Consider the following 15,347-nt stretch of genomic DNA (forward strand, 5'->3'; position numbering starts at 1 on the left):
TAATACGTTAGAGATTCTTATTTTTATAATTTTTTTTAATATGTGGTGCCTCTTAGGTACATAACTTGTGTATTTGGTTATGCTCTTTCTATACTTATATATATTTTTTTTAACTTATCAAAAAGATATCAAGGAGTAAGTGATTTTGATATCTTAGATCAATAATTCATAAAGGATGGAGAGATCGAAAGGGATATGAATTATAGGATAAGAGCAAAGTGGATAAAGTGGAAAAGTGTCTCAAGGGTATTGGATGCTCATAGAATACATATTAAGTTAAAGAGAAATTTTTTTTTTGATAAGTAAGTTAAAGGGAAGGTTTTACAAGGCTAGTATATGACTAGCCATCCTGTATTTTGAGCTATTAAGAAGTAACATATTCATAAAATGTGTGTAGTGTAAGTCATGATGTTAAGATGCTTGTATGTTGGGCTATTAAGAAGTAACATATTCATAAAATGTGTGTAGTGTTAGTCATGATGTTAAGATAGATAAGTGGAAATTCAAGAAAAGATAAGTAAATAAAATGAAGAAATTTGTTTAATTATGGGGTGTCTATATTGATGAAAATACGAGGGAGAGTCGCTTGAGATGGTTTGATTATGTGCAAAGGAGAGCGATTAATGCACTTGGGAGGAAGAGTGATTTGATTCAAGTATAAAGATGGGAAGAGATAGAAGAAGACCTAAAATAACAATAGTAACAGTAGTAAAAGACATGTTTATTAAGGAGGTGATACACTGTATGATTTTAAATATAATAGAATGGAAGAGAAGAATAAATGTGGTTGAGCTCGATTAGCTTGTTGAGGATTCATAGCTGACCTCAATGTTTTGGGACTAAGGCTTTGCAGTTGTTGTAGCCAAAACCTCCAATCTCTCTCATCAAAAAGTGATCTAGTGTAAGTAGTGATAATTTAGATCTATCAAAATACCTAGCATTTCAATTACATGGTGTTTTCAATGCATATTGTGATGTGATTGGAGATCTTTGATTGAAATGCTATGTTATGACTGATCTTCATACATTTAATGAAAGTTATATATATGCATACACACACGTGTGTGTACATATATGCACATGTGTGTGTGTACACATATATATGTATATCTATATATATATATATGTATATATTTGTATTTAAATGCACACGTGTAAGGAGTTTTTACTTCTTATTTGTTGTCATCATTTTTACTTTGCTATCATTCATGTAAGACAGGGATGGAATTCTTTGGACACTATTATTGCAGCCGAAGGGCTGGCCATGACCCTACAATCAGCTGAGAACTTAAAGGAAGCACAGGAGCTCTTTGAAAGGTGAATAGTAATGTATACAACTGTCCACAAAAGTAATTTTCTGATGATTTCAAATGGAATGTATTTCTTATCCTTGCAGGTGTCTTGATGCTCGGAAAATGTTACTTCCAAAAGACCATATTCAGGTTTGCTGTTTTTGCTCATTAAATCATCTTATATATTGTCAAAGTTGGATTTTTATAGTTTTCATAACCAATAGATATATTTTTATTACATATAGGCTTCAGTCTTGATGTATAGACAAGATTGCTCCTTTAATTATTTACTTTAAGTTACAGCATCAGGGATTAGCAAAAGAACTTCTAAGGAACAATTTTCATATAAGATATTATATAGTATTCCTCTGTGTTTTTATGATTCATTATGGAGTCATTGTATCTATGTCTCATCATGTCTTATCATGCCTTATAATCTTTTTCTGTTAGAATGATTTTTGTGTGATCCAAGGATGACCACATTTCAAAAGATGTTTTGAAAAATGCAAATGCAACAGGAAAAAAGAAAATAAAAAGGCTATGCATTGGAAGCGCACCAAAGTGTAGATAAGACCTGTTTAAATGGTAAGACAAGAATAAAAAAAGATGAATCAAGTATATTGGGGCAAAATGTATGCAATAATCTTTAAAAGAATTTGATCTCAAGACATTGATGTATTCCGATCTTGCACAAGGATAAATGAAAAATTGCTTACTGCTTATTTGCAGGTGGATAATAATGAATTCAAATATAACATATCAATGAATATACTCTTCAAAAGAAACATTCATTTAAAATCAATCTTAAGCACACCAATGAGTTCAGTGTGCTTTAGTTCAAATGACACCTCGTCCCTTGTAAGAGCAAGTTGAACCCCCACCCCAACCAGCCACCCCTCTACTCTCAAGCAAAAACAGCTAGTCACCCTCTTTGACCTCTTAGTGCTGGCAGCCAGCCACTTATTTTGACTTCTCAGATCTGCCATGTGTTTTCTTTAATTTCAGCTTTGACTTATGGTGTTGACAGCCAGCCTAGCTGTAACTATTAGCCAGTTTATTTCCTAGTAGTTAAGGATTATAAATAGGGGTGGCAATCCGTGTTCGCGTATTGGGTTTGTGTCGTGTTAACTCAACAGTATCTGACTATATAGGTCAACACTAACCGAACATGTTTATTAAATGGGTCAAGATTTCTCAACCCTAGCATGACCTATTTATTAAACAGGTTAGTTGTGTCAACTAGTTTATTAGATTTATCAAAATGAAAAAAAAAAATTTATGAAAAAACAAACAAATAAATTTTTTTAATATAAAATTAAGAACTAATGAGTAACTACACAAATAATCATTCAAAATTAAAGCATATCTTAGTATCACAAATAATCAATCACAATATGTCAAAAAAAGTAAACCACAACTACTAATAAGTTTATATACCTAGGGTTTAAAGGGTATATTAGTAAAATGTCATTTAATTAAATGGGTCAAACGAGTTCCATAGGTTGAACACTAACCTAACCCGTTTATTAAATAGTTCAGTCTTGTCAACCCAAATATGACATGAACCCAATAAGCTTCAACACATTACCTGCTAATTTCGTGTTGTGTCATGTTGGGTTCACGGGTCATGTCCAATTTTGCTACCCCTAATTATAAAGAGGCTTGTTATGTAAGAGAAGGATTAGTTTTTGATGAATTTATCCTAGTTTCAGATCTGGACAGAAACCCTGTTTCTCCAGTTTTCTCTGTAATTTCTGCTTTGATTCTTCATTCTAATGCAATTCTATTTCAGTTCTCAATTATTGGATCTTGATTTCCATCATTTAGTCAGGCTTGGGTTGGCACTATGCACAAACACAGGCGATCTTAAACAGTGTAAATGTAAGATATAAATTCAGATCAAAATAAGGCTCTTTTTACGAAAGGGATCAATCTGCCATATCATTTCACATCTCCTAAGTAAATATGGTTTGGACAATGCCCAAGTAAGTGTTAGAATGTATATGAGGTTGACATACTATTTTTGTTTGGGGGGGAAAGTGTCCTACACGACATAGGTCACATGAATGTTTCACTTGTGACGCAGTTTCGGTTTTATTATGTTAATCTAACCATGTTGCTTCTGTTTTCTTGTATATTCTCATTTGTTATTTATTTCTCTCATTAATGTGTATATCATAATGTACAGGTGCTATATCTGCAAGGAAAGGAGAAGGATTCTGAGGCTCTAATTCAGGATTCCATTAGGATACTAGAGGTACATCATTATTTACTTGAAAGTAGTAGTAACTGTGGCCATTTTTCTGTTTTGGCCCTCTTTACTGTGAAGTTTTGTTTGACCATGTAGGAAGGTGGGCAAGGGGAATCTTCTGTGTGTATCAAGAGATTACGATATCTTGCTCAGGTTGTTCCTCGCACCTTCATTCCCATTAGTTTTGGATAGACTGAAAGGTGTCATCTAGATGATCTTCTCCAGACATTATACTGACCCTATGCTAGAATGTGTAGTAAAATGAAATTTGCGAATATTTGGGTCTTTGTTTGTGCTCGACTTTTAAGCTGAAAGCGATCTAGAACACCATTTTGGAGAAAGTGGAGAGACATCTTGCAGGTTGGAAGACAGTTATATTTATCCAAGTGAGGTAGAATTACTTTAATAAAAAACACTTAATCTAATTGACCTTCCTATTTCTTTTTTTTATTCTCTATTCTAGTGAGTGTAGCTTGCTGGATTGAGAAGTCACTATGTGAAAAATTATGGAGAGGTAAGATGATGAGTTTAAATTTCATCTAGTTCAATGAAACAAAATCAGTGAACCAATTTAATGCAGTGGCTTGGGTATTATTTGATCTTGTTTAATCAAGCTCCATGGGGGAAATGACTATAGAGATATGCTATAGAGAGAGGTTTTCTGGAGAAGGATGGTGGATAAGAAGTATGGTAGTGTGTGGTGAGTAGAATATTGTCAATGGTCCAAATGGTGATATTTATGGAAATGTACAAGTAGAGGGTGAGGAAATTATTCTCAGTCCCACTAGTAAACTGGGTGTGGGTACTCATGTCAAGTTTTGGCATGATTTATGATTATGGAGATCAAATAATCAAGGAGAATTTTTTGGAGTTATACTATATAGTGAGAAATAAGGAGGCTTCAGTGGCAGATCTCATGCAACACTAATGGTATACTCATTGGGATACCAGTTTGGTTAGAGCCGTACAGGACTGGGAATTGGTGTCCCTAGCCTCCTTTTATGGATTTCTTTTATTGTACCAGGTCGGAAGGAATGGAGAGGATAAATTATGTTGAAGGTTGATGCAGCACAAAGTTTGCAATAGTATGAAAAAAGCAAAGGAAATTCATAACAAACCTTGGGCTTCACCACCTAAGGTTGCTTGGGATTTCAAACCAAAGTTTTATTGATTCATCATAAGTTGTTTTCAATAGTAAAAAGTAAAAACTTTGGGCCTTTTAAATAGGGTTCCAAAGTGCATGAAATACGGAAAGAAAATAAATTAAGAATGAGATTACTTCACATATGGAAGTAAAATTGATAGAGAGAAAGGCTTCCTAGTTAAAGACTATTATAGTCTCTTAGTAGGCTCTAATGACTATTACTTTCCTTGGAAAAGGATTTGGAAATAGAAGATTCCTTCTCGAGTAGCTTTCTTTGTTTGGACTGCTGCTTTGGGGAAATGCTTAACGATTGACAATTTACAAAAAAGGAAGGTTTGGATATTGGATTGGTGCTACATGTGCAAGTGTAATGGTAAATCGGTTGATCATCTTTTCCTTCATTGTCCGGTTGCAATGGATATGTGGACTATAGTGTTCAGTTTGTTTGGAGTGAGCTGGGTTATGCCGCAATCTGTAGTGGGGCTTTTAGCATGTTGGAAAGGCAGATTTGGTTGTCATCGAAATGGGTATATATGGTTGATTATTCCCCACTGCTTATTGTGGTGTCTTTTGAGAGAAAGAAATAGTAGATGCTTTGAAAATAAGGAGAGATCAAGATCAGATTTGAAGCTATTTTTCTTTAGAACTTTAATGGATTGGTTGGCTGCATTGTGGAACCAATCATTTTTATCTTTACTTGATTTTCTAGATTGTAATTTTTGTTCTTGATTGTTTGTCCCCTTGTACACTCCCTGTGTACTAGGGTGCTTCCCCTTTTTTGATATCAATAAACTTATTACTTATAAAAAAAATAAAATTAAATAGCAATAAATCTTGCTAATTGCATCAATCAGCATCAATTAAGATCAATAGGGGGGGAGGATGTGGGATTATTCAGGACATGAGTTCAAATACCATTTGGTTGGGTAAGATAGAGTATGCTCTCCAATTGCTAATGGAGGATTGGGTGTAAGGAAGTTAGGAACCTTCGATAAAGTTTTATTGGAGAAATAGTTATGGTGCTTTGGGACAGAAGATACAAATTTATGGTGGCAGGTAATAGCTATGAAGAATGGTGAGGCTTGGAGTGGATGGACATTGAAACCTGTTTGAGGGACTCATGGTTTTCAAAGGAAAGCCAGATGCTCATTTAGGTGCATGGGCCCCAGGCTAGTTGGGATCCTTTGTAGTCTAATCTTAGTTATTTATGATTCAGTCTTGTTTTTAATTTTAATTTAACTTGTATGCTGCTGGTTTTATTTTATTTTAGTGCTCCCAATAATTAATTAGCTTAATTTTTTTTATAGTTTCTAGTTTTAAAGTCATAATCCTAGTAAAATTTGAAGTTACCTATAATAATAGGATGGAGGGTGAGGTCATGGATTCAAGACTTATTGGGTGAGTGTGTAACTTATTGATAATAATAAATAAAAAAATTTGGAGTTTCCAGCAGTTTATATGGGGCATGCTTCAGTGTGTAGCCATTTGGAATGCATTGGGGTTGGTTGGGAGAGGTTTTCTGGTTTTGTTAAGTATGTTGTTGGACTAGTAGGAGCGTACATTTTTTGCATGATGCTTCATGTGGAAGTCTTAAATGAGCTTTTCCCTGATTTTTTTTTTTTGCTTGGTAGTTGAGGATAAAGATGTTTTTGTTTATCCTTTAAGGAGTACTCAGGATGATGAGGAAATGGCGTTTGAAATTTCGGATCTTTCATGGTTTCTAGGATGGGAATTTTAATCTGTTTACTCTTTTTTTGATCTCTTGTATTCTAATTTTCTGTTGGGTGAATAGAATGAAAAAAATGTTTTGGAATCTGAATGTCAGTGGGAAAATTGGTATCTGTGCTTATTATGAGCCATTGAGAGGGTCTGGTTGTGCGTAGTTCCCTTGGAAGAGTACTTGACACTTGACAGTTGACATAGTGTCCTCACAAGTGTTGACTTTTTGTTAAAAAAGCTGCCTTGGGAAAATTCTAGCTGTTGATGACCTCATTGAGGATAATTTCTGTTAGAATAGTGGTTAAGGATTAAATTCGCCATTACCTAACCAGTGTAGTCAAAGGCGTTTCAGGCAAGCGCCTAGGCGCTCAGGCGAGGCACCTTTAGTGAGGCGAGCGCCTCTGTTGACTAGTCGCTCACCTTGAACCGTTTTTCCAGGCGTTAGGCAAGAGCCTTTGTCACCTCTGTTTTCTTTCCGTCGGTTTTGTTTTCTCTTGTGCAGAGGACCTTTTTTTTTTTTTTTTTTTTAGACTCCAGCTTTTGAGAACCACAAATAAATAATAAAATAATATATAAGTACATGAACTTTCTAGCAACTACAGTAGTTGCCCAATAGTACCCTACCTCAACAGGTTTTATTTCTACTTTCAAATTTTATAACATTATTTTATTCCTATTTCCTACATGTAATTTTAATTTAAAAAACTCTCTTTTTTACTGTTACTTCTCATTCTCTGGACCTCTTTTCTCTCTTTTCTTTTTTGTTTTTGTCTTTCTTCTTTTTTTCTACTCTTTTCTTACTCAGAGCAGCTCTCTTTGTTCTTTTCTTTCCTCTTAGCTCCCCTTTGTCAGTTTTCCCACCCTCTAGTCTCTAATAGCAACTCTCCTCTTTTTATTTTTATTCCTATACTCTCTCTTCTTCTCTTTTTGGGCTCTATTGGATTCAATACAAAAACTGGTTTTATAGACTAATTCCTTTGCATTAGGAACAAAGTAAGAGAGACTTGATTATAATTTTCAGTGCATTAATATATATGATTTAAGCTCTATATATGTTAAAAAAAACTATATTTAATATTTAGTGCCTTGCTTCACTCGGGCTAGCGCCTTTTTGGCGCCTCGTCGCCTTAGGCAATACAAGGCCTTAGCACCTCAAGGTCGCCTAACGCCTTTGACTACCTTGTACCTAACATCTTATACTTTTGGGACAAGTGGTAATTTATTATGACTTTAGAGCCTTATTTTATCTCACTCCGTTGTTGCCATTGGCAGTCTACCACTACCAATTTTGTGTTACCAATTTCCAGTAACCACACCCGTCATATGTTCCAAACTTTGGTGTCCATCCCATAAAAACCCTATACACTTTCCCGTAGACAACACAGTATTAGAGTAGGTGGTCCTAGTTTGAATCTTGTCTCCACTCTACCTATCATTTAAAAAACTTAAAATGCCACCTGATGGGTCCCACTTATTTAAGAGTGTTAGAATAATGGTTAGATTAGTGTTGTTAAAAGCACACTTAAAGCTCCAAAGCTTGAAACCCCAAGGTCTCAGTGCTTTGCTTGGTTGAAGCAATGCTCATTTAATGAAGCACGCCTTAGGCACACTTTTTTGGTGCTTTTTGAAGACGCAAAAAACAAGCTTAAGTGCTATTTTTTTTTTTTTTGGCTAAAAAAATATAAATCATTAAATTAACTCTTTGATCTTAAAGGAAATGACATGGACATTGATTTATTAAACAAACATTGTTCTTAAGGTGTGGTATCACTCAAACAATTTTTTGTTTACAATGCATGAACAAGGATAATTTACTATTCTTATGGTTTTCGATCTTTGCCTTTTGGATTTATTTTCATTGAACCATATACTTCTTTTGATTGTAGCTATTTTGGTTATGTATTTCTATAAAGTACAAGAGAATTATACAAAATTTTTGTTTAAACTTTCTATGAGTAGATTATTATTAAATTGTTGTCCATTAAATTTAATAATTGTTTTTAGTGTTACTATATAAAAATTTTAAGAAATTGAAATAACGTATATAAAATTTGAACTTACAAATTGTACAATCTATTTTTATCTAATTAGCAAAATACATCACTATTTTGACTTTATTAACTTTTTTTTATTATATTCTATTTACCTTTTTATTGGAAATTATTATATAATAAATTTGAAAAATTTGCACTTTACTTCAATCAGTTGCACCCTTGCACTTTGCACCTAGGCTCCAAGAGGCTTGCATGCTTAAGTGTGCTTAACGCTTTTACCAACATTAGGCTAGATGATTCAATTCATAATTTTCTAATAGTTTAAGTTTTTGGGAAAAAAATAGTAATTTATCAGCGTTTATAATTGAGCTTAAATCTTTATTTTTGAAATCTTTTATATGAATGGTGCTTGCCTTTGGTGTTATTGTTATTTCTTTTTTCACAGAATTTATTGGTCTTGTTATGAGTAATAGGAGTAAAATAGTAATATCATGTACTTTATATATAAATAATATTTTATGTGTTAGGGTTGACTTATCAAACCCTAAACACTCTCATAGTAAACATGGTATCAGAGCCACCAATCTGTTGCTGCTGTTAACCCTCCGACCACCACCCATCGATATTGTTGTCGCCGGCAACGATAATCTTACTTGCTAGCTCCGACGACCCTAATAGAGACCTCCGACGATCTCAATTTAGTGGCCGAAGGAGTTGTCCAGTGCCGGTGACCCTCTCTTCGGTCTCGCGACACCAGATCGACGTCACCTGACTACGAGAGAGGCAGTGTTTTACTCGCCCTCCTCTGGCGACCCATCCTAGCTTACTTGCCAGTCCTCACGCCGCCGCTCTTGCACCCTAGGTTCGCTGCTGGAGTTTTTCAATAGAGGGTTTCAACCATGGTCTGATTTTTCTTCTCTTTTTCAATATGTTCTCTGATTATCTGTTCAGGCAGCCTTAGGTTGATGTTTAGTGGTGGATTGGGCACTTTTTTTTGGTGTTGGTATGGATTTGTTGCTGCCTTGTTTTTTTTAGAATAGTTTGGTGTTGATTCTTTGATAGATGAGTTGCTGTTGGCATGATTGATTAGTCGAAGTACATTGGTTGTTGGTTGGAGTTTGTTTTAATTCAGTTCAACATATTTCTTTAGTGTTAGTTTGTCCTTCAGATTGCTATTATGGAGTCTAAAGACAGTGCTCAGCTCCCTAATTATTTATTATCTCCTGATATGTTATCAATTACCTCAATTTGTCTAAATGGTATTAATTATGCTCAGTGGGCATAGGCAGTTGAAGTCTTTCTTATTGGTAGAAAGAAGTTTGATTACGTGATTAAGGAACCTCCTGTACCTACAGACCCTAAATTTGCTGATTGGAGAGCCAAAGATGCATAATTTAGGAGTTGTTTGTGGAATAGCATGGAGTCTAAGATCAGTTGTAGTTTGGTTTTCTTACCAACTGCTAAACTTGTTTGGGAACAAGCCAATGAACTTTACTCTGGTATTAACAATTTGAAGCGGATTTATGATCTTCATCAAAATTATTTCTCCTTGAGTTTGAGTGATATGTCTTTGGAAGACTATTATAATAAGTTTAAGGGTGTATGTGAAGAACTCAATATTTATCAGCCTATCTCCTCTGATGTTAAAATTATGAAGAAACAACGAGATTCTATGCATGTTGCTCACTTCTCTCTGGATTGCCTAAAAGTTTGAATTTAGTAAAATCACAAATTTTAGCTAGTCCAGACCTCCCTTCATTGAGTGAAGTTTTTGGTATACTTCGACAGGCCACATTATCTGATTTGAGTACTGACCCTTCCTTTTCCTCCAATATTGATGCATTACCTTTTGGTGATAAATCTGCCTTTACCACTTACATGGGGAGTACTAGAGGTGGTCATGGAGGTTGAGGTCGTGGGGGCCGAGGCTGTGGGGGTTGTGGTAGTGATCAAGGGGGTTGTGGTAAAGGACGTGGTCTTCGTAAGTGCACTTATTGTCATGGTGAGAATCATACAGTAGACTTTTGTTGGGAGCTGTATGGTAAACCCTCGGCTCACCAAGCTAGTTTTCAAGTTCAAGAACTGCCTTCACAGTCACTTCCACCAACATTCAAAGTAGTCTATATTCCTGAGGAAAAGTACAATTGCCTCTTGTTTCTGCATTCCAACTTTGTTGGGTTTGATTTTACTACTACTTTGGCTTAACAAGGTCCTTCCGCTGCTTGTCTTGCCACTTAGGACCCTTGGGTTATTGACTTAGGTGCTACTGATCATATGACAGGTACCTCAGGTTTACTCTCTGACCTTTGGCTTAGCAAGGTACTTCTGTTGCTTGTCTTGCCACTCAAGACCCTTGGGTTATTGACTCAGGTGCTACTGATCATATGAGAGGTACCTCAGGTTTACTCTCTGACCTTGAGCAATCTAGTAGTCTTCCTAATGTTACATTGGCAAATGGCTCAGCTACTACAGTTTCTGGTTTGGTCATTGCCAGTCTTAGTCCTAATATTTCTCTCTCTTCTGTCTTATATATTCCTGATTTTCCTTTTAACCTTTTGTCAATTAGTAAGCTTACTAAAATTTGAATTGTGCTACCATTTTTTTATCCATTCATTGTATCTTTTATGATCTCAAGATGGGGAAGATTATTGGTGGAGGGCATGAAGCCGGTGGACTTTATTACTTGGATCGATGTGGTTCTTCCCATTTAGTGACTTCTCATTTGTCTATCTCGCCTCTTCAGCATCATTGTCGCCTTGTTCATCCATCTCTCAAGAATTTGAAGTCATTAGTTCCGTTGTGTCGTCAAATTGAGTCTTTACAATGTGAAGCATGTCAGTTGGGTAAACACCATAGGGTGCCTTTTGCCTCTAGGCGTGAGAGTCGTGTTAGTAGTCCTTTTCATTTAGTTCATTTTGATATTTGGGGTCCAATAAACACTCCCTTATTGTTGGGATTTAGATATTTTGTCATTTTTGTTGATGATTATTCTAGAGTCACCTATCTTTATCTTATGAAAGAATGGTCTGAATTGTACTCAATTTTCAAATAATTTTATATGGAAATAAAGACTCAGTTTAATGCTTCACTGCGTATTTTTCGGTCTGATAATGCTCGTGAATATTTTCATACATCTTTGTCTCAATTTTTTTATGATCATGGTATAATTCACCAATCTTCCTGCCCCTATACTCCACAACAAAATGGTGTTGCTGAACGCAAAATGCGTCATTTGTTAGATGTCACTCGTGCCTTAAAGTTTCATATGCATGTTCTCAAATCATATTGGAGTGACGCTGTTCTCATTGCCTGTCATCTAATTAATCGTATGCCTTCCACTGTTTTGGTGGTCAGATCCCTTATACTGTGCTCTCTCTTGATGCACCTTTGTTTAATTTACCTCCTAAGATCTTTGGTTGTGTGTGCTATGTTCATATCTTAGGTCCAGGGAGTGACAAACTTGATCCTAGATCCATTAAATGTGTTTTTCTTGGGTATTCTCATACTCAGAAAGGATACTGATGTTACTCACCTACTCTTTGGCGTCGTTTCATTATTGCTGATGTCACATTTGATGAATCTCAGTCCTATCTCTCTCTTTCGGTTGCTAGTGACAGTTCTCCTCTTTGTTTTCCTTTCCTACCACCTGTGTCTCCTATTGAATTTCCTCAAAAACCACTCCAGGTATATTGTCGTCGGTAGAAACCTCCAACAAAGACTTCTACCCCGCCTAGTGATTTGACTCCTGATCCTGCCTCTCTTCCAATTGCTTTGCACAAACGTAAGCGTTCTTGTACCTCTCACCCTATCTCTCGATTTGTCTCTTATGGTCACTTGTTTTCATTTCTTCATGCCTTTACCACGTCCTTGAATTCTACTGTTGTTCCTAAGTCTGTCCAGGAGGCTATGTCCATCTTTGGTTGGAAATCTGCTATGGAGGTAGAAATGTCTGCCTTGTTTGAAAATGCTACTTGGTCTTTAGTTACTCGTTCTCTAGGGAAAACTACTATTGGTTGTCGTTGGGTGTACACTGTGAAGTATTTGCTTGATGGTTCTATTGAACGTTTGAAGGCTTGCTTGGTTGCCGAAGGGTATACCCAGACATACGGTGTTGACTATGCCAAGACATTCTCACCTGTTGCTAAAATTTCTTCTGTCTGGATTTTGATCTCCTTAGCTGCTAATTTGGGTTGGCCATTATTTTAGTTAGATGTTAAAAATGCCTTCTTGAATGGCGATTTGAAGGAAGAGGTGTATATGGAGCAACCACCTGGGTTTGTTGCTCAGGGGGAGCTTGGAAAAGTGTGTAGGTTGCATAAGGCCATCTATGGTCTTAAACAATCTCCCAGAGCTTGGTTTGGTAAATTCAGTGAAGTAGTGTTAAAGTTTAGATTGCGACGTTGCCACTCTGATCATTCTATGTTTTCTCATACCTCTAATAAAGGAAAGATTTTGTTGATAGTATATGTTGATGATATTATAATAACTGGAGATGACAAGCAGGGTATTGATGATTTGAAAAGATACCTTCAGAACTCCTTTTGAACTAAGGATCTGGGTAAACTTCGTTATTTCTTGGGTATTAAAGTAGCACGATCTAAAGAAGGCATCAGTTTATCATAGAGGAAGTATGTGTTGGATATTTTGGAAGAAACTGGCTTGTTAGGATCTAAACCAGTGGAAACTCCTATGGATCCTAATGTCAAATTGTATGAAAATTAGGGAGAGCTGTTATCTAATCCTAAGAGATATTGTTGTTTGGTTGGTAAACTAAATTATCTCACAATTACTCACCTAGATATATTATTTGCAGTTAGTGTTTTGAGCCAGTTTATGAAAGATCCTCGCCTTCCACATTGGGAGGCAGTTATTCGAATTGTGAGGTATCTTAAAGCACATCTAGGCCGTGGTCTTTTGTATAAAGCTAATGGTCACCTATGGGTAGAAGGTTACACTGATGCTGATTGGGCTGGATCACCGTCAGATAGAAAATCCATTACTGGGTATTGCATTTTTCTGGGAGAAAATCTGATTACTTGGAGAAGTAAGAAACAAACTGTTGTTGCCAGGTCTAATGCAGAGGCTGAGTATAAAGCCATGGCACACACATCATGTGAGTTTATGTGGATTAAGCATTTACTTGAGGAATTTAAGTTCGTTGTGAAGCTGCCTATGACTATGCATTGTGATAATCAAGCAGCAATTTACATTGCCTCCAATCCTGTGTTCCATGAGCGAACCAAGCATATTGAAATAGATTGTCATATTACTCGGGAGAAAGTAGAAGATGGTGTAATTGCTACTCCATATGTTTCTACAAGAGTCCAGATTGCTGATATGTTTACTAAAGCCTTATATAAGACTCGTTTGGGTTTATTATGTAACAAGTTAGGATTGTATGATATATACTCTTCAACTTGAGGGGGAGTGTTATGAGTAATAGGGGTAAAACAGTAATATCATGTACTTTATATATAAATAATATTTTATGTGTTAGGGTTGACTTATTAAACCCTAAACACTCTCACAATAAACAACAGGTCTATTAGATTTTAGATTGAACTTCTTTTTTAGATTGAACTTCTTAGGTTAACCTTTTGGATGCATACTGTATGCATGAGGATTCCCTTCTGGCTCTTTCTGATATGAAAACAGATTCTTATTTTTCCACTCCCTCTGTTCATATTGCTAGTCATGTGTTTAAAATTTAACCTTTTTTATTTTTATTTTTTTTACTTATAAAAAAAAAATCTAACTTTTTAAGGGAAAATCATTTAATGCATTATCTTTCAAATAAAAAGGTCCAAGTTTTCCTTAATTTAAACTCTAGTCAATATATTGACTTTTTGGATAAAATAAAGGGTAATCTAGGAAATGTATCAATGCTGTATATATTGACTTTTCAAAGAGGACTACATTTTGGAACATACTAATCTGGAATAGAGGACAAACAATTTGGGACGAAGGGAGTATTATTTATTTTATTCTAACTTAATAATGTCTATTTTGTTAAACTAAATTTTCTATAATAGTAGCCAATGTGTCCCATGCGATGCATAGCTACATTTGTGAGAATGATTTAGTAGCATTTGTTGCCCATCATTTGTGAGAATGCTATCTCTCTGTATCACGGATAATCTTTTCTTGTATTTGATGATATGTCTTCTTTGGCATGCAAGCTCTGCGGCCTCCATTTTCAAATTGTTTTGTTTTGTTTTGGGTTTTTCGTCCCCCCTTAAAAAAAAAAAAAAACTTTTCTCAAAGTATTAGAGGATTTTGTTCTTGTTTCAAAAAATCAATTTGGGACCTACCATCACTTCCTTGTAAACCATTTTTTTTTATATCTTCTACCACATGATGTTTGCAGTGCTAAATGAAATACATATTGAAGCCTAATGATGTTGATCTTGTGGATGAGCAACTCAATACTTTTACTCTCTTTTTTGTTTCAAAAGCACAATTGTTTTATTACCGACTGTCCCCAAAACATAACCATAATGATGAATTTAATCATTTAACAATTCTTCCACTCCCCTTCACATATATTTAATCGTTTAACTATAATTGTTAGGAAATGGTGAATTTAATCATTTAACCTTAATTTTACCACTTCTCATCATTTGTGGGCATAAACTTACCCTTAATAAGTGGGGCCCAATATATGAGATTTTAATATTTGAAATGGGAGGTAGAATGGAGATTGAGATTGAATTCAAGGTCTCATACTCTGATACTATATTAAATTACTGATTATCCCAAAAGTTTAAGTTGTTAGGAAATTATGAATTTAATCATTTAACTATAATTCTAATAACAATATTAGCAAAGATGGGTGATAATTGAGTCTGTTTGGCATCAGCTTTAGCTTTAAGCTTTTAGCTTTTATGTATAGCTTTTTAAAATGTCATTTTTTCCCGCTTTTTCTTTTTTTTTCAAGGTAAAAAGTA

The 15,347-nt window shown here is 35.2% G+C and overlaps 1 protein-coding gene across 2 annotated transcripts in view; it reads left to right on the forward strand.

The window, feature by feature from the left end:
• The window catches only part of LOC111997374 (uncharacterized), a 79,344-nt gene that overhangs the window by 26,143 nt on the left and 37,854 nt on the right, over positions 1-15,347 (forward strand). For both annotated transcript variants that reach the window (XM_065778626.1, XM_065778625.1), the window contains exons 12-13: positions 1,220-1,317; positions 1,397-1,442. In XM_065778626.1, the coding sequence (XP_065634698.1) occupies positions 1,220-1,317; positions 1,397-1,442 (144 nt within the window). The remainder of the gene's footprint in view (positions 1-1,219; positions 1,318-1,396; positions 1,443-15,347) is intronic.

The sequence above is a fragment of the Quercus suber genome, unplaced genomic scaffold (genome assembly GCF_002906115.3).
Source record: "Quercus suber isolate HL8 unplaced genomic scaffold, Cork oak 2.0 scaffold_187, whole genome shotgun sequence".
Taxonomy (NCBI): Eukaryota; Viridiplantae; Streptophyta; class Magnoliopsida; order Fagales; family Fagaceae; genus Quercus; species Quercus suber.